The sequence below is a fragment of the Macaca nemestrina genome, chromosome 2 (genome assembly GCF_043159975.1).
Source record: "Macaca nemestrina isolate mMacNem1 chromosome 2, mMacNem.hap1, whole genome shotgun sequence".
NCBI lineage: Eukaryota > Metazoa > Chordata > Mammalia > Primates > Cercopithecidae > Macaca > Macaca nemestrina.
This window is the reverse complement of record NC_092126.1, coordinates 38568070-38593067: the sequence shown is the minus strand read 5'-3', so window position 1 is coordinate 38593067 and position 24998 is coordinate 38568070. Positions and strand designations below refer to the sequence as shown.

General features: G+C 37.4%; 1 protein-coding gene and 1 long non-coding RNA gene across 4 annotated transcripts in view; one reads left to right on the top strand and one right to left on the bottom strand.

The window, feature by feature from the left end:
- The window catches only part of LOC105469910 (protein phosphatase 2 regulatory subunit B''alpha), a 194122-nt gene that overhangs the window by 123894 nt on the left and 45230 nt on the right, over nt 1-24998 (bottom strand). For 2 of the 3 annotated variants that reach the window (XM_011721501.3, XM_071090952.1), the window contains exon 4: nt 1892-2158. In XM_011721501.3, the coding sequence (XP_011719803.3) occupies nt 1892-2158 (267 nt within the window). Of the gene's footprint in view, nt 1-1891; nt 2159-5720; nt 6297-24998 lie in introns of those variants that run through there. The other variant, XM_071090953.1, reaches the window with a different exon arrangement.
- LOC139361879 (uncharacterized) lies at nt 824-24931 on the top strand. The gene is made up of 3 exons (XR_011619718.1): nt 824-910; nt 10214-10320; nt 24525-24931. It is a non-coding gene; the product is annotated as an uncharacterized lncRNA (long non-coding RNA).

Sequence of the window (24998 nt, the reverse complement as noted above, 5' to 3'; positions counted from 1 at the left end):
TCTACTAAAAATACAAAATTAGCCAGGTGTGGTGGTGCATGCCTACGGAATTCCAGCTACTCGGGAGGCTGAGGCAGGAGAATCACTTGAACCTGGGAGGCAGAGGTTGTGGTGTGCCAAGATAGTGCCATTGCACTCCAGCCTGGGCAACAAGAATGAAACTCTGTCTCAAAAAAAAAAAAAAAAAAAAAAAGAAACATCCTGTTGGCGTTTATGTAGTTACCATATTACCTCCAAATGCAAATTTCATTCACCCTTGCTAAATTTTATCTTTTGGACTTACAGCCATAGTTCCAGCCCATTCAGAAATTTTATCATCAGGGTTCTGTCATCTAACGTAGTAGCCACCTCTAAAAGAATTGGGTAAGAAAATCCTGAATGCCCTTAAAGAACTTGTAATATATTTGTGTGGCTATTAACTGGAAGTTAGTTACTGTTACCACATGTCCAGGGAGATGACATAGGTAGAAACAGCACCATGCTAGAAGTTAGACAACTTGCCTCCCGGCATGAACTAGCTCTGTGACTTCAGATAAGTATTTGTAGAACTGCAGTTCCCTCACAAGTAAAATGGAATGGAAACAGATAAGCTCTTATTTCTGGAATGAGTCTGTTTTTCATTAAAAGCATCTAGGGGATCAACAAGCAATTTTTAAGAAGGAGGGATGAAGAAAGAGAAGAAAGAATTCCTTTTCATTTCCTTTAAAATCACTCTAGTTACATGTCATTTAACAGCAACGACAAATGCTTTGTGAGGTCAGAGGTAGGGCAGGGCATGATAAGTGAGGGTTCAGGGACTTCTCCAATAATACACAATGGAAGATAGGTCTTCAACAAAGTGGATGCTGAGGAGGTTGGCAAGAGGGGAAGCCCACTCTGGAGGGAGAACTCTGAGAGCTCAAATGCAGAGGTGTGCCTATGAGAGGGCAAGAGGGTCACGATTATACAGGAAAGTTTTAGGCAGGTTTGGAAAAAAAAACTCTGGGGCCAGGCTGTGGAAGCCATGGAATGCCAGGAAGAGAAGTTTGAGGTTTATCCTGAAGAATGGTAGTTTTCCAACTTTTTAACATTACTCCTGAAAGCAGGGGAACCCTTCTCAGTGGAAGTGTGCATGGGCTCCTAGGTTTTCCCACTTGGTCTCCTACTTGCCTCCATGCAGCCCTTAGCCTACTAAACCCCTCTGCCTCTTGAAGCACAGCCTAAAACTACTGCTAAAGCCTGAAGTGTGACCTGACTCTTCAATATGCATGCATAATAAAGCCCAAACAAAACACAGCACTGCTATAGAGGGTGGGAATTCCTGAATATTGCTAAATTGGGAAATGGCATAATCAAATATAATCTGATGGTTATGCTAAGTATTAACTGTTCTGGCTAGAGGCATAGAATCAAGTCAGAGGAGTCCTGACATTAGAGGGATAAGATTTTAACTCAGAAGCAGTTGGATATATTTGAAAGTTCCAAAGACTTGCTTCCTATTGTCAAATCCATTTATTTCTGGGTAAAATGACTGTATTGAGATGGTCTACTGCTTCCTTGTCTGGCATTAGGGCAGTTATGATCAATGGGTGGGACTAAAAATCAGATTCCTATTCAGCACAAGGAAAAATTTTCTAACAACCAAGTATTTAACAATGGACCAGGCTGTCTGGCAAGGTAGAGCTTTTAGTGTCTGAAAGCATTCAAGCAGAGAATGAATTTATTAATTGGTGGTGTCTTGGAAGGGATTCTTATATTAAACAGGAGGTTGAAATGGAAGACCACTATGGAAGAAAAAAAAAAAAAACAAAACTCCATGCATGCTTCAAAACAGGGCAAAGAGGCAGTAAAGAGTGAGGGATCAGGGTTTCTAGAGAAGGGGAGATTATAAATCATTTAGTAGTTACATTACCTTTGCAATTTTCCCCATTTCATAAATGTCTGCTTTCTGATCTTCAATATCCATGAAAGCAGTTTCAATTCTGCTTAGAGTCTGTTCATGATTACTGCAGGTATCTGGGAGTCCTTCAGGGAAGTAGAATCGTGGAATGTTTATGGACAATGGTGCATTCACAACATTATTCACATGGGGAACCGGGGACAGAGGTTGGGGACTACTTGGAGAGGTGGCTGGAGGTGGGAGTGGTGTTCCAGGTTTCTTTTCTGGTTTATTTTGAATCTAAAAGAAAAATAAGATTATGAGACACAAAAAATTTAAACAGCATTCATTTACTGAAAATCCTCATGAGCAATGTAAGAAACCACAATCAGAGACAGGAGAGATTAAGGGCTTCATGTACTCTAAAGGGTGGTAAGCATGTTTCTAGGGAATGCTTACCTGCACTAAATTAATTAATTAATTAATATCTGCCAGGACTCAAGTTTACATAGATTTATGTTTAAAAAAATACATAACTTTCTCCATCAGCTATTTGGCAGACATTTCAAAAGAATCAAAGAGCAATGTTAGTTGATATATTAAGAATCTCGAGGTGTATTCTCACTCTGTTGGAACTGGATTAATACATTCATTCTGAAGACAGTTCTTGGTCTTTCTGTGACTTTTGGGGAAGGGGCTCCTTTTACCTTCTCTAGTTTGACTTTGCTAAGGCAGAATCACTGCCAGCCCCAGATGCTGAGAAAATCTCTGTTAAGAAAATTAAAGCATTTTAATTCTGAAATGTCCCCTACCTGGTTGATTTATTTGCCACTAGGGCCATGCCATTTTCTGCAAGATACACATTTATCTTATTTGTGGTTTGCTCCAATAGGCAAAAACCACGGTCATTGATTTCATCACAACCAAACTCCCTTTACAGTTTAATAACTCATTTAGTTTATATTCTTCTTCTTTTAAAAAAATGATTTGAGGTGGCATACTATAAAGATACATTAGAAAAGTCAGTAAAGAGTGGCGGGGAGGCAATGAGGAAACTGAGATTGCCCATGATTTAGGAAAAAGGGAGGGGAGGTACACCATTATTCAGGTAGAAATTTATCTTACCAATAAAGACTCAATTTACTTCTGAGATTCTTATCAGAAAAAGCAAAAAAGATTCCATTAGAATTTTCATAGTTCTAATTTCTACTCTTAATTAATGGCCAGACTATCAAGGCTCATGAACATGGTACTGTATTAGATGTTACATAAAGTATGAAAGATGAATATAACTGTTGACTAGCTAAATATATTTTATAGGTATTATGAACACAAAGTATTCAAATGTTCTTCCTTAAATTACTCTAATGCCACCTCTAAAGTTTGAACAATGATATATCTGTAAGAAGTAGATCTATCATATTTCTTCTTAACATATAGGTTTATCATATAATTTTCAACTTCAGGATAAAAATCTTAGCTACCCTTAAAAATGTGAGTTTTATAAAGAGATAAGATTTATTCATATAAATACATGAAAATGGTTAAATCTCCTATTTTTGTCATAATAGCCCAATTTCCCTATATTAATATCTGACATTAATACACAGAATGGAGTCTGCTCATATATTTAAGACTATTAGGGATATGAAGGCCAGTTGTCACACCATGTCTTTGATACAGTTACCAGGATGTTACCCATATAAAGCAATAGTCAAGGAAGAAACAGAACAAAGGGAAGTGATGCCAATGAAACATGAAAAACTTAAAACACTGATGGCTTACTGGTCTGTGACCTCAAAATGGTTACTTAACCTTTTGGAATTTCAATAATAAAACAGAAATTACAATGTCTACTTCTTAGAAGGTTGTTGTGAGGATTAAAGGAAATTGTAAGATGTAATATAGGTAAAAGGTTCAGAACAGTGCTGGGCAGAGATCTATCAATCATGTAAGAAAATGAATGACAATACCAAAGGATGAGATTCTCAAAAAAATTAGATGAAGCATAATTGGGCATAATCCTTCAGATTCAATAATAAATAAAATAATCATTTACATATGTAAAGCAATTTGAAGTTTATAAACCAGTTTTGAGTTAACAAATTGACAATCCATTTTAAGTCAACATTTCTCTCTGCCTCAATGCTAAATCTGTAAATATTACATAGTCCCAGAAGTCAATACGTTATTATTATTGTTCAGAGTGTTCTTAAAATTCTAAAGTAAGGCACAGAATTCTTCAGGGGCTTTAGCTAGACCATTTATATTAGTGTCATTCCTTTCCATTATTCTATGCTGAAAGAGATTTGTGAGGTACAGGTGTACAATCACCAATGTTTTCTGTGGTGTGACATCTAGGGCAGTTATGCCCATAGAATTAAGACCACTGGTGCCAGTAGGGATGAAACCTGAGCGTCTCATGAATACATACTAGTGGGAAAGGTTTAGAGCAAGGTCTTCAATGTTAACTCTCTGCTTTTGCTTTGACAGAAATAAGTGATACTCAGAACACTGGCTGCCAAAGATTTTATTTGAATGGGAAAATATCTCATTATAAAATATTCTGTTCTGCTTTTCTTAGTGTACTTAACACAGAGCAATTCACTGATAGGCAACTATTTATTAATTCACTGGTCAATTCCGTATTTAATAAAACTGATGTTAATATTTAAAAGGAAAATAACACTAAAATAATGCATTTATTTTGAGCTTTTGGGTACTCAATTTACTTTTCATTGAGTTCTACAGGAGACATATAATTTAAACCTTAAAGTAGCTGAATAAAACTGGTTGTTTACAAACATTATGGAAGAAAACCTAGTAATAAAAATTCTGCCAAATTTACTGGCAAGTTTAGCATCTGCTCACTTTGGATACAGTGGTTTCAGTCCAGTCTAGGAGCAGCATTAGAATATAATTAGCTGGGTAAAGTATTTCAATTCTCCATTTCAGTCTTTCGCTATAAACACAGTATCACTTAGATATTCATTCAGAATAGTTTCCTTGTGCTATTATGTCACTGTAGCATTTCCAATATTTGATCATTTTTGACCTACAAAAAAAGCAATTTCATATTTACCCAAATAATTTGAGATTATTCTGGGTCAGAATAACCATAAAACTATGGTTTCTTGCCGGATTTTGGATGGCCATCATTTGTACAGTCCTTGATTTATATTGTAGTCCATGTTAGGCACTTGTTTGGTGAAACACTGCCATAGATTTTAAGCAAGCAAGTAGGGACTCTGCAAAATACTCATCATAGGCAGAAACGACTCAATTGAACAGCCTGCTTAGGGAAGACATTTTTTCACAATCTAGAAGTAACCACCATTCTTTGCTATCTACATACATTACGACACACACATACACAATTGTCTATATAGACAAATATGTCTTGTTTTTAAAAAAGATTACCAGGATTAACATACTTTTTAAACAAACATTTGTTACAGATGTGTATGCACACTAATATATAATCTACTGATTCAAAGTGCAAACAAGGCTTTTAATACAGAAATTCTAATTTCTCAAGGATATTTCTATTAAAAATTCCAGTAATTTTCTAGCTAAATTGTAAAACATTCATTAAGTTGTATTTGTTGTCTCTAAAACTGGATTCCTTCTCCACAAGAGAAAAATGTGAGTACTGTACTCCAGGTCCAAAAGGTCTATTTTTAAACCTGTTGGAATCCCTCTGCAAATAGCTTTCTGCAAATAGCTGAATAGAGGACACACATTAATTCCTTGATCTAATATCAAGATACAAGGGAGCTGTAAAATTATTTGTGAGTTAGTTCACTGGATGGTTTTATTAGTAATAAAAATATTAAAAAAAAAAAAAACCCAAATTTCAAACCTGTGTCTGCTGAAATGACTTCAGCCGCTTCTTAAACCGTGAAGGGAGAACAAAATCACAGCCCCTTGCCAGGAAAGCTAGCTCTCCCCTTAAATCCGGGTCCCTTCGTAGAGATGTTTCCTTGATCATCATCTTTGAAAAGTGAATGTTTACTTCGCAACTGTCCAGCACACTTCTGAAGATAATCAGATTTAGCAAGTTGTCAATCTTGTCAGGTAGGAAGATTTTTTTCTTCTTATCTCCCAAAGAAATGAAATTTAAGCATTGTGCTCTCCCAGCCTCCACGGACCACAATCTATGCTTGTCCTGACATGCAGCTGGTTCCCAAATACAGTCTGTGGCTCCCAATACCTGTTCATAATTTTCAAGTTATAAACACAGCCTGCAACGGGCCTGTTGCTCCTTGTAGGAAGCTTTATGTCAAATTGACCTGCACATGTTGAGAATATGGAGCCTTCTGGGAAAGGAAGCACCCACTACTCTGTGTACCAAAGTTAGAAACATTACAGCTGGACCTAAAAATAGTACCTTCTCAGATAATGCTAACTTCTTAAACTCAGAGTATGTGAGGTGTCAATCCACATAAAGCAGTTTCTTTTCAAACTAGAAGAAAAAGTGAGTGTAGAACATTTTCAGCTTTTTCTCTTTAATATTTTATAAAAAAAAGAACAGGATGCTGAACTTTGAATTTGAAACTATTATTTTAAGAATAGTTTTTTATTTTTTATTCGAAGCAAAGTAAATATCCAAAACTCTCCAGATCTCTCCCAGTCAAAATAAGAGGAAAAACAGAAACTTTCATTCTCAAATGGGAATTTACAAAAAGATCTGTTGATCTCAGGTTTAACATTTTTTAAAGCAAAAGACTATCTTAGTTATCAAACATTTTCTTGAACTGATTATGAACATACTGAAAATTTGTTCTCAGAAGTATTGGTTAAGAAAGTAGAACAACTGAATGCCATAGAAAATAAGTTTTAGATACATATAAGCAAGTCAAATGTGGCTAAAACAAAAAGGACAGAAAAGATGATCAAACAGCAATGACATAGTACATACTGAATTTGTAAGATTTCTCCCTTTGAGAAGCTTTAAAGAAATCAGTTAAGATTTTTAAAATACCTATTATTTCATCATATATTAAATATCTGCCTCATATAGTTATTTGTAAGTGAATCATAAAGTCAAGTCATCCTTTGGTAACTGTGGGGGATTGGTTCCAGGACCCGCCACGGACCAAAATCCACGGCTGCTCAAGTCTCTCATATAAAATGTGTAATATTTGTATACAACCTACTCACATTCTCCCATATACTTTAAAGCATCTCTAGATTACTTGTAATACCTAATACAAGTCTTATGTAAATAGCTGTTATACTCCATTGTTTAGGAAATAATGACAAGAAAAAAGAAGTCTATACATACCCAATACAAATGCAACCATATTTTTTCCCCAAATCTTTTCCAACTAGATGCAGAACCCATTGATACAGAGGGCTGTTTTCTCTCACATTTAATATTTAGATTTCAATATTTATTTTCAATCAACCACATCAACCAGCATTTATTTTCTATATCCAGAAAATATACACCAAATATTATTAAAACAAACAAAAAAACAGCTTACAACCCTCTTTTACTGAACCTTTGTCTAATTTAGTGGAAATTAAATTATTTGGTTTTCCACTGTTTCCTACAAATTTAAGTCTGCTTTTTCCCACTGATTTCTTTTCAAGACATTGACAACTCTTTATAATGTATACATTAGGCTTATATGTCTAAAGCTGTGTTTTAAAGAATTTCTTTTAAGTGGCAGAGTCTTCTGTTCACATCAAATTTTATCTGAAAGCTTTTGATATGTACTATGATTGAAAGAGGATTACAACTGAAAACCACTGGTCTTATGCTTCATCCTGGGCCTTTCCTTATATTCTCAATTTTCTCTCTCACTGGGCTTCCATGTTAATTCTTTGAGGCGGGTGGCTTTCCCAAATTTTTCCCTTACACTCCTGACTAGAATACTCTTTTTCTCCCTCATTATTTATCTCCTAAATAAAATGTCAAAAAGGTATGTAGGAATGCAACTAGGCCTTTAGACTTACAATTTAATGCTTATTCTATTAAACCACACTTTAAATTATATTTCCCCTCCTTCCCAAAACCAACCTGTGGCTTTAGGTGAGCAGGTTCATTCCTTTCCTGAGAATGCTCCCTTTCCTCAAATTATACATTCTAATCATCTTTCAAGATCCAACTCAAAATTTAACTATTTCATGAAGGCTTCCTGATTATTTAAGTCCCCTTACTGTAATTCTTAACTTTATATATACAGCACTTAGTGAAATACTATATAACCTCTCTCAAATGACCTCCACTTAACATATTATCTTATTCAACCAATGCTCTCCATTTCTCCTGTGAAACAGAGCAACTAATGCCCATCACACATGGATTTGTGGCTAATAGCTTCTCTTACACTCTCATATTTCTTACCTTACTAGTTGGGTTGTGTGCTAAGAGTCAGCTGCATTTGTCCTCAGTCTGTTTATGCTGGTTGTACTTTTCACAGTAACTACTCAATTCAATTACATGAACTGACAAAATGTAAGTGTGGAAAAGAAAAGTTGTTCTAAAATGTAAAAAAACCCTAAGTTTTAGTAAAAGTAAACTACTAAAAAGATTTTGTTGTTAAAATTAGGTAAGGGTGGGATGAAAGAGAAAACTACTAAAGTTTAGAAGGTGTCTACATTCAAACTGCTTTACTATTACGTTCTCTCTCTAAAGAAACTAAAACCACAAATCAGACAACAAACATATTATGAGTGTGATTTATCAAAGAAATACGTCACAGAACTCTAATTATGTATGAGACTCATTCTCAGAGAAAAGGCTTTGACCCTGTATCAAAAGACATCAGAATAAATTAATGCCTGAGTTCAAATGTTTCTATACACATTTTATAGTACACACACATATAGTTTATGATTCCCTACTAGCAAACTCAATCATGTTCAGGTAAAAAGGCTTCTACTGTAATATTTTATAACTTGATCATTATTTTCCAGTAGTGTCTAAACTCTTGAGGACAAGAGTTTAGATTTTAATTTTATAGTCATTCAATTACTCAACAAATATTTTTATATATAATCACATATATGCCAGACACTTTGCAGGATATGAAGCTAGAGAGATGATAAAGATGTGGCCTCTTCTTTTTCTTACTGCACTTTCTACTACAATGTTGGTTTGGAGCAAAGGACAAGAAATACTTTCATTTAATTGACTTCCTATAAATCTGCTAAGTTTCAAAGTCAGAACAGTGGTTAAAAGCCTGCCCTGTTATTACACTCTTAAGCAAGAAAATATTTCTTCATGTCTTTTGATGAAGAAATAATCTGTAAGTTTTGATATATCAAAATGTTTTCTAAAAAATTCAGAGAAGCAAAAAGACCAGGACTACTAAAGGGCTTAGAAAAGAACTGGTCTGTGGCAATGAGTTACTGACAGAGGAAGACTAGCATGAAGTTGGTTTATTTGCTTTTTACTTATTTACTTGTGTTTGAATGGAAGTATTAATATATGTGCTTGGTTTTTGAAAGGATCTGAGAACACGAATTAGTTTCAAGGAGTTCATGACAACTGGAATATAGCACCAAAGAACATGGTTTTTAGAGAGACCTTTTCTAGGAAAAGATCAAATATAGGGGAATTTCACTACAGAGAAATAAATGATCTGTGATCTACTCTCTTCTCTCTCTGCTTTGATCACAAGGGAATGTACAATCCATGGTGCCGGGAATTGTAAGAGAAAAGCTGTTTTGGGGTGAGAGGTTTCTCCTGCAGGAACTAACCAGAATTGAGGAAAAACAGAGACTCATAAACACTTAGGTTATAAATTGTTTGAGCACATGGAAAATTAGGAGCTGTGTGCAGTTATAATGGAAAGAGCCATTGTAAAAGTTTTCCGAATGTCTTTCTGGAATAAACTAAAAAATCTTTTCTCCTGCTCCCTGCAGCATATAATTAAGTCCGTCCTAACAAGCTAGCTGATTACCACCAGTAGGCACTTCCTGCACAGCTGCCTGCATCTCTTCTTGGCCTGCAGATCACTCATGAACTTTGCCTGTCTGAAGACACAGGCAAGTCCTATCTGGACCATGTGCTCAATCTGAGTCTTCAGGATGACAACAATAAGAGAGCTTCAGCAGGCAAGAGACTGGTGCTCTCTGCTGTGGGGGTGACTGGAACACATCAGTTGTTAATTCAAGATCCAGCTGTCTTGGTCTGGGGTTCCTTTCCTGCCTTACCATTCCATGTATCTTTCTCCAGAACAAGCATGCTTGGGCAAGGGAGACAGCCTTTCTCAAAAAGAACCAGGTAGGGTAGGCTGCTAGGCATGAGTTTTACAGGTTCCCTCTGGCAGAGTTATATGGAAGAGAAGCTGGCCTCTCCACTATGACGCTAAAAACGAAATTTTATTTTTTCTTTTTTAGGATAACCTCTAACATCCTAAGCGAGAAAAGATGCTCCCTTACCCTATACTAAAAGGACCTACAACACTGAGGAATAAGTTTAAAATGAGCCTGTACCCCGAAGGAAGGTGAGATTGGGTAGGAGACAGAGGAGAACAAAACTGTGAGACATGACACATTCTATATTTATAGAATTCATTCTGTTAGGCTTAGTTTGAAATTTAGGACAGATTTCTTAGAACTTTCTGAATCCCCTTACTATTCCTTGCCCTTCGCCCTTTGAAAACGAAGACAATAGTGATTTATAATATTAATTCTTTCTTTCTGGGGAAATCAGCTACATGGGATGTTTTAGGAAAAAATGGGTTGAATACACAGGATAAAGAAAATAATTTTGAACATTAGTCTGAAGAAGTCTCTTATTCTGATTTGTGTATAACTGTTAAAAAACAGTATTATATATGCAATGTGTTGTACCAAAGTCAGTCTAGCCCTTTATTTTATTTTTTTGAGATAGGGTCTTCCTCTGTTGTCCAGGCTGGAGTGCAGTGGCATGATCTTGGCTCATCACAACCTCCGCCTCCCTGGCTCAAACTATTCTCCCACATCAGCCTCCTGAGTAGCTGGGACTACAGGCGCATGGCACTGTGCCCAGCTAATTTTTGAATTTTTAGTAGAGACAGGGTTTCGCCATGTTGCCCAGGCTGGTCCTGAACTCCTGGGCTCAAGCAATCTGCCCGCCTCAGCCTCTCAAAGTGCTGGGATTACAGGTGTGAGCCACTGCGCCTAGCCTAGCCCTTTATTTTATATATAAACATGTAAAATCATTCAACAGCCTCAGTTGAATGTAGTTATGGAGACTGAGATGATAGCATCAGCTAAGGCCTTAGAGTAGGAAGGGCAGTTGGGATAACGCAGGCAGCAAAACTATAAAAATCTAAGTGACAGAAACACATAGCACAGTGAGGCTGGGAAATCAGCTAAGTGAGGACCTGTATTGAGGTGAGTGTTAGAAGCAGGTCCAGAAAGACAGCACAGCCACTCTGAAGTGACACCAAAGACAGAGAGTCACTCTGAAGTGACATCAAGGGATTTTGCTCAGAAGATGCTACAAAAAAAAAAAAAAAGTTACATATCGAAGTGGAGGTCCCGGTACATCATGAGGGTGCTTCTGATTAACAAAAGCCAGCCAGCTGTTTGGAAAAATCTAAATATGTTAACACCCTGTCTTTGTTGACACAAAAACTTATATACATATGTTCATAGTTGCATCATTCATAATAGCCAAAAAGTAGAAACAACCCAAATGTCCAGAAAATGAATTTTATCTCAATTTTTAAAAAGCCTTCTCATGTTGTAGTTCTAACAGGCTGAGTAGCGTAAAAAGGTAATAACAGAGTGAATAATCAAGGAAAACTTCCCTGGCGTTGCTAGAGATCTAGATATCCAAATAACCTGGAAAATTCACTGCAAAAAGATCATCACCTAGGCACACAGTCATCAGGTTATCTAAAGTCAAAATGAAGGAAAAAATCTAAAGAGCTGTGAAGTAAAAGTATCAGATAACTTTAAGAGGAAAATCTCTCAGATTAACAGCAGATTTCTCAGCAGAAACCCTACAAGCTAGAAGGGATTGGGGTCATATCTTTAGCCTCCTTAAACAAACAATTATCAACCAAGAATTTTGTATCCAGCTAAACTAGGCTTCATAAATGAAGGAAAGATAGTCTTTTTCAGACAAACCAGTGCTGAGATAATTCACCACTACCAAGCCAGCATTACAAGAACTGCTAAAAGGAGTTCTAAATCTTGAAATAAAACCTCAAAATACACCAAAATAGAACCTCCTTAAAGCATACATTTCACTGGGCACATAAAATAATAACACAACAAAAAACCCCCAAGGTATTCAGGCAACAACTAATATGATGAATAGAATAGTACCTCATATGGCAATAGTAAATGGCCTAAATGCTCCACTTAAAAGATGCAGAATGGATAAGAATTTACCAACCAAATATCTGCTGTCTTTAAGAGACTCACCTTATGTATAAGGACTCACATAAACTTAAGGTAAAGGGGTGGAAAAAGATATTCCATGCAAACGGACACTAAAAGTGAGCAGGAGTAGCTATTCTTATATCACATAGAACACACTTTAAAGCAACAACAGTCAAAAAAGACAAAGAGGGACATTATATAATGATAAAAGGACTAGTGGAAAATATCACAATCCTAAATATATATGCACCTAACACTGGAACTCCCAAATTTATAAAACAATTACTACTAGACCTAAGAAAGGAGACAGACAGCAACACAATAATAGTGGGGACTTTAATACTCCACTGAACGCACTAGACAGGTCATCACATCAGGAGGTCAACAAAGAAACAATGGACTTAAACTATACCCTAGAACAAATGGACTTAACGGATATTTATAGAGCATTCTACCCAACAACTGCAGAATATACATTCCATTCATCAGCACATGGAACATTCTCCAAGATAGACCATATGATAGGCCACAAAACAAGTCTCAGTAAACTTAAGAAAACTGAAATTATATCAAGTACTTTCTCAGACCAAAGTGGAATAAAATTGGAAATCGACTCCAAAAGGAACCCTCAAAACCATGCAAATACATGGAAATTAAATAATCAGTTTCTGAATGATTGTTGCGTCAACAATGAAATCAAGATGGAAATTAAAAAATTCTTTGAACTGGACAATAATAGTGACATAACCTATCAAAACTTCTGGGATACAGCAAAAGTGGTGCTAAGAGGAAAGTTCACAGCATTAAATGCCTGCGTCAAAAAGTCTGAAAGACGACAAATAGACAATCTAAGGTCATACCGCAAGGAACTAGAGAAACAAGAACAAACCAAACCCAAACCTAGCGAAAGAAAAGAAATAACAAAGATCAAAGCAGAACTAAATGAAATTCAAACAACAACAAAAAATACAAAAGACAAATGAAACAAAAAGCTGGTTCTTTGAAAAGATAAACAAAATTGACAGACCATTAGAGAGATTAAACGAGAAAAGGAGAGACGATCCAAATAAACTCAATTAGAAATGAAACAGGAAATATTACAACCGATACCACAAAAATACAAAAGATCATTCAAGGCTACTATGAACACCTTCATGCACACAAACTGGAAAACCCGGAAGAGATGGATAAATTCCTGGAAATAGGCCGGGCGCGGTGGCTCAAGCTTGTAATCCCAGCACTTTGGGAGGCCGAGACGGGCGGATCACGAGGTCAGGAGATCAAGACCATCCTGGCTAACACGGTGAAACCCCGTCTCTACTAAAAAAATACAAAAAACTAGCCAGGCGAGGTGGCGGGCGCCTGTAGTCCCAGCTACTCGGGAGGCTGAGGCAGGAGAATGGCGCAAACCCGGGAGGCGGAGCTTGCAGTGAGCTGAGATCCGGCCACTGCACTCCAGCCTGGGCGACAGAGCGAGACTCCATCTCAAAAAAAAAAAAAAAAAAAATTCCTGGGAATATACAACCCTCCTAGATTAAACTAGGAAGAAACAGAAACTCAACAGACCAATAACAAGCAAAGAGAGTGGTAATTTAAAAAATTGCCAACAAAAAAAAGTCCAGGACCAGATGGATTCACAGTTGAATTCTATCAGACATTCAAAGAATTGGTACCAATACTATTGAAACTATTCCAAAAAACAGAGAAAGAGGGAATCCTCCCTAAATCATTCTATGAAGCCAATATCACCCTAGTATCAAAACCAGGAAAGGACATAAAAAAACTACAGACCAACATCTCTGGTGAACACAGATGCAAAAATCTTCAAGAAAATACTAGCTAACTGAATCCAACAGCCTATTAAAAAGATAATCCACCATGATCAAGTGGGTTTCATACCAGGGATGCAGGGATGACTTAATATACACAACTCAATAAATGTGATACACCACATAAAGAGAATTAAAAACAAAAATCACGTGATCATTTCAAATAGATGTGGAAAATGCATTTGACAAAATCCAGCATCCCCTTATGATTAAAACCTCAGCAAAATTGGCATAGAAGGGACATACCTTAAGGTAATAAAAGCTATCTACAACAAACCCACAGCCAACATTATACTGAACAGGGAAAAGCTGAAAGGACTGCCCCTGAGAAGTGGAACAAGACAAGGATGCCCACTTTTACCACTTCTATTCAACGTAGTACTAGAAGTCCTAGTCAGAGCAATCAGGTAAGAGAAAGAAATAAAGGGAGGAAGTCAAACTGTCGCTGTTTGCTGATGATATGATCATACACCTGGAAAACCCTAAAGACTGATCCAAAAGGTCCTAGATCTGATAAATGAATTCAGTCAAGTTTCAGGATATAAAATCAAAGTACACAAATCAGTAGCACTCCTATATACCAACCGAGTCCAAGCTGAGAATCAAATCAAGAACTCAATCCCTTTCACAATAGCTGCAAAAAAATAAAATAAATAAAATACATAGGAATATACCTAACCAAGGAAGTGAAAGACCTCTGCAAGGAAAACCACAAAACACTGCTGAAGAAATCACAGATGACATAAACAAATGAAAACATATCCCATGCTCACAGATGGATAGGATCAATATTGTGAAAATGACCATTCTGCCAAAAGCAATCTACATATTCAATGCAATCCCCATCAAAACACCATCATCACTCTTCACAAAATTAGAAAAAACAATCCTGAAATTTATATGGAACCAAAAAAGAGCCCACATAGCCAAAGTAAGACTAAGCAAAAGAACAAATCTGGAGGCATCACATTACCTGACTTCACACTACACTATATTGCTATAGTCACAAAAATAGGCACATAGACCAACAGAACAGAATAGAGAACCCCAGAAATAAAGCCAAATACTTACAACCAACTGATCTTTGACAAGCCAAATAAAAACATAAAGTGGGGAAAGGACACCCTATTCAACAAATAGTGCTGGAATAATTGGCAAACTACATGTAGAAGAATGAAACTGGATCCTCATTTCTCATCTTACACAAAAATCAACTCAAGATGGATCAAGGACTTAAATCTAAGACCTGAAACCATAAAAATTCTAGAAGATAACATTGGAAAAAACCTTCTAGACATTTGCTTAGGCGAAGACTTCATGACCAAGGACCCAAAAGCAAATGCAACAGAAACAGAGATAAACAGATGGGACTTAATTAAACTAAAAAGCTTCTGCATAGCAAAAGAAATAATCAGCAGAGTAAACAGACAACCCACAGCGTGGGAGAAAATCTTTGTAAACTATGCATCTGACAAAGGGCTAATATCCAGAATCTACACAGAACTCAAACAAATCAGCAAGAAAAAAACAAACAATCCCATCAGAAAGTGGGCTAAGGACATAAATAAAACAAGTCTTAAGAGAAGACATACAAATGGCCAACAAATATATGAAAAAACGCTCAACATCACTAATGATCAGCAAAATGCAAATCAATACCACAATGCGATACCACCTTACTCCTGCAAGAATGGCCATAATTTAAAAAATCAAAAAAGAGTAGATATTGGCATGGTGGTGAAAAGGCAACACTTTTACACTGCTGGTGGGAATGTAAACTAGTACAATCAGTCTGGAAAACATTATGAAAATTCCTTAAAGAACAGAAAGCAGATCTACCATTTGATCCAGCAATCCCACTACTGCGTATCTACCCAGAGGAAAAGAAGTCATTATACAAAAAAGATACTTGCACACTCATGTTGATAGAAGCACAATTTGCAATTGCAAAACTATGGAACCAGCCCAAACGCTCAGCCATCAATGAATGGATAAACAAAATGTGATACATACACATTCTCTCTCTCTCTCTCTCTCTCTCTCTCTCTCTCACACACACACACACACACACACACACAAAACCATGGAATACTACTTAGCCATAAAAAGTAACGAAATAATGGCATTTGCAGCAACCTGGATGGAACTGGAGATTATTATTGTAGGTGAAGTAACTCAGGAATGGAAAGCCAAACTTGCATGTTCTCACTTATAAGTTGGAGCTAAGCTATGAGGATGCAAAGGCATAAGAATGATAGAACGGACTTTGGGGACTTGGGAGGAAAGGTGGGAAGGGGGTGAGGGATAAAAGACTATACATTAGGCACAGTGTACACTGCTCAGGTGATGGGTGCACCAAAATCTCAGAAATCACCACTAACAAACTTTTCTATGTAATCAAATACCATCTGTCCCCCCAAAACCTAGTGAAGTAAAAATAAATAAAAAATAAATTAAAAGGGGTAACAGCTTGGAATCAGAGATTTTCTTTAAAATATCCCTGTAAATAGGCTTTATGAGAGCCAACTGGTTATAAGCTAATTAGTTAATACTAAGATTTCATGACCTTTCTGCTCTAACTTGGTGTTTTCTTCATTGTTTAGTGGCTTGTTCTGTGTAACTTTTTTTTTTAACTCTTAAATAATGAAACACTAGTTGGGGGAAGGAGGCCAGGTAGTGGTAGTTATCTATAGTTTATTTGTTTCCAGCCTAATTCTCTAACCTTGACTTCACTGGCTGCAGCAAAATAGGAAGGCATGTATATGACAGAGGAGACCTAATAAGCATTTTTGTGTCTTGCTTCAATTGCCTCCAAATTATGGGAATACATTCTATGACTCATAACAGAAAGAACCCACAAAATCTGATACTTTTGCTTTTTAGTGTTCTTAATACTTGGGGTAGATGTTGTTCTAGGATCTGGGACAGCAAGAAAGAATTAGAGCCTAAAATGATCAGGAATAATAATTCTGGGATCCCTAGAATTTCTAGTGTCTAGAGTTCTCTGTACTTCTTAGTCTGCCTTTTTTCTTCCCTTTCTCCTTGAGAAATTAATTCAATTAGAGATTGCTCAATACAGACCATAATTATTCATTTTTGGCCTATAAATACGTTGGAGAAAAAAGAAATGAAGGGATTCCATTTCACTGACATTGCCATGTTAAATAAATGCCTGGTGATTGGTGCTATAAAATACTCTGCCCCAGTGTCTTCCTTGGGGGGAGGGGAGGAAAGGGGGAGAGGGAGAGGGAGAGAAGGGGAGAGAGAGAGTGAGAGTGTGTGTGTGTGTGTGTGTGTGTGTATGATTTCTCAGTAATTGTGGGTGACAGCTGAACTCACAGATGTCAAAACAGGAGCTTGGAACTGATAGTCAAGGACCCCGGTGACAATGAGCATTACGCTGGAAGTACAACAAATATGTCTCTTGGATGCCAAAGCACCTCCCAGGGTAAACACCTTAACTGTGGTCTCCAAAAGTAGATCCATGAGAGGGGATGACAGAATAACCCCTCAGACCTAGTCTAGATTAGTTACAGTTTGCTGGCAAATCTCAAGGGAGATGACTCTGATTCAAAGATCTCTATGTAATTCTCAGTTCTTATGAAGGAGGTAGACTGCAAGATACGGTATAATAGAGCTTCTGAAATGATCAGTTTACATAGGTAATTTTATCCAACTTCTGAAGATGATCATTTGGGAAGCCTGGTTTCAGGGGCTCAAGCCTGGCTAAAATAGTGGAATCTCTTAGGGTATCTAAGAGAATTTAGAAAAATTACCTTTATTATCTTTTTCTTCTTACAAAAGGATAAGGTTAGTTGTAAGGAAAAATTTAAATACTACAGAAATATAACATAGAAACAAAAGTCCCTATACAAAGTGACAATTACTAACAAATATCAACTGAGCACGAACTGAGTGCCAGCTACCATGGATATAGCAGTGAATGTAACAGATACAATTCCCTGTTCTCACAGAGGTTTCATTCTAGTGATAGGAGTCAGGGGAGAAAAACAAACAGTAATTGAAATAATATATCAGGGGGTGGTGTTAGAGGGAAAAAAAACAATAAAGGGGGAAAGGGAATACCAAAGACTGTATGTGTGCATGCAATTTTTAGGGCAAAAAGGCCTCAGTGAAGTGATATTTTTAAGAAGACAGACGTGGTGATGGAACGAGTCCTGCAGGTATGGGATGGGGGCGTCGTAGGAAGAGGGAACAGCAAATGGGATTATGTCTGGTATATTTAGAAAGAGGAGGGCTAGAGGAGGAACTGGAAACAATAACAACAGACAGCTCTTTCAAAGAGTCCTGGAGTGAAGAAGAGCAGACAAATGAGTGTTAACTCAAATGGTATGTTGGAGCACTAGGGGTCTGTTTGTTTTAAAGCTGGGAAACTGCAGGGGAGAAATGGGTCAATCTCTGCAGGAGTGTTTGTGAGTTGATGGGAGGGGATGGGATCTATTAATAAAGCCCAGTGTAGGCCTGGCCTTAGAAAGGAGCTTGGGGATGGGCGCGGTGGCTCACGCCTGTAATCCTAGCACTTTGGGAGGCTGAGGTGGGCAGATCACGAGGTCAGGAGTTCAAGACCAGCCTGACCAACATGGTGAAACTCTGTCTCTACTAAAAATACAAAAATGAGCCAGGCATTGTGGCATGTGCCTGTAGTCCCAGCTGCTCGGGAGGCTGAGGCAGGAGAATCGCGGGAGGCAGAGGTTGCAGTGAGCCAAGATCCTGTCATTGCACACCAGCCTGGGCGACAGAGTGAGACTCCATATCAAAAAAAAAAAAAAAAAAAAAAAAAAAAAAAAAAAGATAGGAGCTTGGATGATTCATGTATAGAAATAATAGAAATAGAAGGAAAGGGAGAAGATATTTAGTACTGATATGGGTAGGAGATGGGTAAAGGTCTCTTCTGACTGCGTTAGTTTTCTCAGTAAAATAGGAAACAAGATTATTAGCTGAGGGTGAGGATGGGAAAGATGCTGGAGGTTAGAGGACAGGGAATAAGGCACCTGCAGAGGGGGGAAGTGAATGGACTAGGGAAACACAGTAGGACTGCCAGACGGTACTAAAGACCCACTGGACGTTGGTGGTCATGAATTTAAAGCAAGACCACTCAGCATGGTTGTGTGATCTCCTCTAGCCAAGTTCAGCTGCACAAATAAAAGCTCAGAGTAGAGAGAGAACACAATTGAATCTGAGTTAGAGCAAATTCCAGGTGGGTACCAAGAAATGAGGGGATAACAAGGAAGCTGAGAGTATATTCAAGGAAATGATTTTAGTGACGAATTATGGCAGTGATTCTCAAGCATAATCATGTTATCAGAATCACCCAGAGGGCTTGTTAAACCAAAAAGTGTTGAGCCCTACCCCCAGAGTTTCTGATTTACTAGGTCTGGGTTGGGGCATGAGAATATGCATTTCTATCAAGTGCCCAGGTGATGCTAACACTATTAGTTGGGAATCACATTCTTAAAACCACTGACATAAACATAAGGCCAGAAAATGAACGAAGAAGGGCAAAGGACAAACTCAGTAGACATCAAGGAATTGAGAAGCTCCTGTACTGGATACCTTATCTATTGAACACTTGAACAGTGGCAACAGTAATACTGAAAAGTGTGTCTAAAGCCAGGAGATAAAACCTTCAAGAAATAAGTGACCTGGGGTGGTAGATGACTACAATCAGAAGGGGTAGTGGATAGCAGAGTCTAATGATATTAGTTCAAAGGTGGGGCGGGGCTGGTTTCAGGGAGGCGGCCAGGAGAATAGTCTAGAGCAGCAATGAAATGCAAGAACACTTACTGCCCCCTCCAGGCCCAGTGGGATAGGGGGTGGGAATGAGAAAGAACAGAGCCACCATTTCACTGCCTACAGTATCCTTAGGAAGAGACGAGTTTCAGTTATAATAGGAAGGGAAATGTTTAGAGAAGAGAGATGACATAGGAAACTTTGCTGGTGAATGATCATGAGCTCAGCGTGCAAGAGGACATGGTGAAAGGATTTCAGGAGTTGAGAGGGTTGGAAGTGGACTTAGGAGATATATAAGAGCAGTGTGAGGAGGAAAGTGGGGTGGGGGATGGGGGGTGATCTGGATTCCTAGACTTCTGGTGGTGACTAATGTAAACAGAGATGAAGGATATATTAGATCAGTCCTGATGACCTTAACTCAGAGAGTAGTGGTGAAGCTATGAGGGTTGGACAAGCCTGTGGGCTTAATGGAGCAAGTTGAGTTCTGGGAGTTCCTCTTCACTCCTGCCAAGGGTGGAGTGGAGGCTGGGAGAGGGCAGACTTATCAGGAACACCTAGATATGAGATTCACTTTCTACTTCTGGAGGAACATGAACAATAAGGAGCATATGAAGCCCAAACTTTCTGTGTGCATAAAAATATATTAATAACAAAAAGGAATCATAATGGTACATCTTGCAATTTACATTTTTAACTTTATCTTGACCTTTCTACATCAGTACATATATATCTACCAGGCTCTTGTGAACATATATGGGGACATATTTGAGATACCTGATGTTAATCAGAAAGAATGGAGGTATTAATGCAAAGGGACGTGACGTCAGAAGCCACCAAAGGTGGAGGGGGATATTCAGGTTGGGCTCATTCCACAAATTCCTATTTGCCACCAGGCAGATCTGTTTACTTTTATTAATCTGGTTGGTGGTAATTGAGAGGAGGAGAGAATGGTTTCCTATTTCATTGCTAAGTGTCTTGATTTCTACTCAAGTATTCCCAGCACTGAACCCAGGCACCATGAACACCTACAAAGCTAGGGAAGAACAAACATTTTCCCTTGGTGACATGACTGGCTAATGTTAATGAAGGCATGGATATAAACCTAGAAAGTAAAGAGAGAAAAGTGTTTATTAATGCTCCAGAAGGAACGTTTAACAAAGTTCCTAAAATGTGCTTTGCTAAAATGTTAAATTTATTTTCCTAATTATTCTGCATTCAAATATGCATACAAAACTATACACTATACTATTTAAACATTGAAGAAACCTAAATGTTAGATCATTAACCTAGGAAGATCCTTTATTTACTCTGGAATGAAATCTCAAATACATATTCCTGCTCAGGGTTAGAAGAAAGCAAAGTAAGTTCCAGTAACAACAGAAATCATGCCCACCTTCAAAGATTTCTCTCTCGGGCATCCAAAAACAAATAAAAAACAAACAATTGTACTAAAATTAAATGGCCAGAAATATCCTTTTCCAACCCAAATCCATGAGGAGGAAGATGGCAACTTCTAAGAATGGGCAAAAGGACAATATATAGGTATTCCTTAAAGAGAAAATAAATGGTTACAAAATTTTCAAAATTTAAACAAAGAGCTCGTATATGGTGTACCGTAAGAAAGCCTGTGGGAACAATGGTGATCAAGAAAGCACCCTCTCCTCGAAATAGCTACAGCATATTATTGAGGGATTTCTGCCCCGTAATAAAGTAAAACAATCTACACTCTCATGATGTCTTCCCCTCTTGCCAGGAAAGGTGACCGGACCCTTCCTAGGGTGCTGTCATTTTTTAGGTGTTAAAAGGTAGAGGAATTAAAAGACTTAGAGGTCTAGGTAAGATACTTGAGTCTTGCTGAGGCACTACCCTGAAGTCCGAGAAGGGCACCCTGAGGTCAGGTCCTCTTGTACCCATCCTTGAGAAGCAAAAAGCAGGGAAAGGGACAGTCCTCAGGCAAGGGAGCAGTTTCCATTTGAGAAGGAGACAGAGCAGGAGAGTGAAAATCCCCTCACTTGGTTATTCCTCCACTTATTCGTTTATTCATTCAAAAAATAGCTATTTAATGCTAAATAGAGGCCAACAGAGACTAGTAGCCCAGATGTGGAAACTTAAGAGAGATTCACACATCTTCTTCCATATTCTTATTTCAATATTTCATTTTTACCTCGGGTACATTTGAGAGCTTGAGATAATATTTTTGGAGGCCGAACGGAGAAAGAGAAGATTAGATGTGAATTAGGTTGTCAGGTAGACTGCCTGCTTAAATTCTGACTTTAAACTCCAGAAAACCGATGGGAAAAGGTTACCATCCGAACGACAGGTAGGCTTCTTACTCTCTATCCCTTATTGGTGTGGATTCTACTAACTTGGAATTCATACTAATACAAGCACAGCAGCCTGAAATTTCCCTATATTCTCTAGGAAGGAAAGTTCTGTTAGAACAATTTTTGTTGCCCTTTATTATCAAGATAAAACTATCACAAAGCTTAGGTTTGAGAGAAATAATGGATTCATGATATATCTATTTAGTCTCTTGCTGAACTCTCCTGGGACAAAAGGTAGTTGGAGTTTTGAAGCAAACAGTAAAACGTTAAGATTTGACAAAGCTAAGTGATGAGTGATAACAGTGCTTTTATATCATTCACCATACTTTTCTATTTGCTTAAAATGGGCTGACAAACTTCAGTCCATTGACCAAATCTGGCCCACTGCCTGTTTTTTTAAGTCTTAGAGCTAAGAATGGTTTACATTTTTAAAGCATTGGGTTGTTTGGCTGTTGGTTTGTCTTGTCAAGAGCAAATAAGACTACATGACAGAGACTCTGACCCATAAAGCCTAAAATATTTACTATCTTGCCCTTCACAGAAATGTTTGCCAATTCCTCACTTAAATTTTTCATAAGATTAAAAAAAAAGACAAGTAGGAAGGGAACTGAGTCAAGGAAGAATGGTTTGTCTTCTTGCATTAAGCATCTTCCTGAATTAAACATTTTATATTATCTGTCTCTTTAAATTAGCTTTTCGTTAATTACTTTTTCAACTTCTATCAAGAAGAAATCTCATCAAATTTTATTATATTCTGTGATATTGAAACTTATTTAAAAGAATAGCAGGAGACAGTCTTTTAATAAGATTTTGATTTCAGTTCATTACTTGTCAAAAAATTGGGGAGCACATTTAGAGCCCAGTGTGGCATTTTAAGGTAGTTGTACCTAGATTGGGGGTCATGGGTGTTAGCCAGGGACACAGGACAGGTGATGCTCAGACATTTTCTACTTTATGCAGTCCACCTCTTTTTAGAGAATTTGTCTCCTTTTTGTCACAGAAGGTAATGGGAGAAGAGCGTTGAGTAAAATTCAGAACACCGTATCACAGTGAGAGTTTCTGGTTATAATGGTTTTAAGACATTGGAATAGGTCATCAGAGAAAGTAGATGTTCTTCAATGGGCAGACAGGTTATTGTGAGGGAAAATAGCGAGATAATACCTTTAAATGTCTCAGTATGCCTTAGTTCACAATAACTAGTCGCTCTTATGACATTATTATCATTTTGAAGTTGCTATGTAGGTATTTTCTTTCCTTTATAACAAACTATTAAGTACATCAGTATTGCCTGTGTCCTGCATTGTGTCATGTGGGAAAAAAACCACATGAAGGGATTTTTCTTACTTTTGTGATTAATTCCAAGTTTCTCCCCTAGTGTTGACCCAAAACTAAAGATATTACCACCTGTGAACCAACAAATGAGGAGACTCACACAAAGTAATTTCACAGAAATGCTCAGGGAACATCTGCAATATTTAGAACCAAATAATCACTTAATAACCTTATTAAGTACGTATTGTTTTAAACTTTAGTGTTGCTAGTAACTAAAAAAGTCCACAGAAGAATAGCAGCCACAAAACATACAGATTAAGTATTCCTTATTCAAAATGCTCAAGACCAGAAGTGTTTTAGATTTAGATTTTTTTTGGATTTTGGAATATCTGCATATACATAATGAGATACCTTGGGGATGGGGCCCAAGTCTAAACATGAAATTTGTTTCATATATATACATAGCTTGAAGGTAATTTTAAACAGTATTTTAAAGAATTTTGTATTTGAAACAAGGTTTTGATAGCGTTTTGACAGTGACCTGTCACAAGGTCAGGTGCAGAATTTTCCACTTGTGGCATCATGTTGGTGCCCAAAAAGTTTCAAATTTTAGAGCACTTTGGATTTTGGATGCTCAACCTGTACCACGGAAAGAAAGATTCATCTGATTTTTTTCCCAGTTTTTCCCCTGCTCAAATGAAACTTGCAATGAGAAGCCTAATATGTAACTTGTATTTTAACTTGGTCACATAAATGGCATCTCAAATATCCAATTAGTTTTTAAAAAAATTACTATGTAATATTTAAGAATATAAAAAGCATAAAGAATAACATGACAAAATACTTATGGATCTACTACCCAGATTATGAAGTAAAATATGACTAATACTATTCAGGCCCCCTGTATGCCCTTCCTCAGTTGCATTTCCCTTCCTCCAGGATTAACCATTAACACTGGATTTTGTGTATCCATGTATTTCTTCATACTTTCTGTAAAAATGTATATATCTCAAAATGATTCATATCCTTATTTTACCACTTGCTTTTGTCGATTTGGCTTTATGTCTGAATTCATACATGTTGATACATATAGCTCATTCATGTAGTAGGGGCAGTGCTTAACAAATATTCCATGTGCTTTTCTATGTTTCTCAGATTTTAGGTTGGGAATCACTGGACTGTGAGCAGAAATGAAGTGTGTCCAAGTTTGGGACAAGGCAGTTAAAAGCATCACCCTTTGTTCCCCTCCTTCAGTGAACTCAAAAGCCACATATTCCAGATGAGTCAATAGGCAGCAGTGAGAACATGGAGCCTCCATCAGACTGGGTCCTTGAGTGAAGTAGAGCAGAGCCTCTTGCTAACCCATGTTGGACTTACAAAATGAACAAGGAATAATCCTGGTGCACTACGACACACATATGTAAATAAAATGGGAAGACAACTGCCTTTCTGGGAGTATTCTGGGAGTATTCTACTTTCAGTAGGGGGATGGATTAAAAACTTTTGAAAACACTTCTATGATTCTAGATTGATATTTATTCTCAGGTGCCTGGAGAATCAAATCTTACCCTTTAGTCTTTACCTTCTTTGAAGGCCTACTGTTATGACAATGCTTTCAGAATGGTGTTC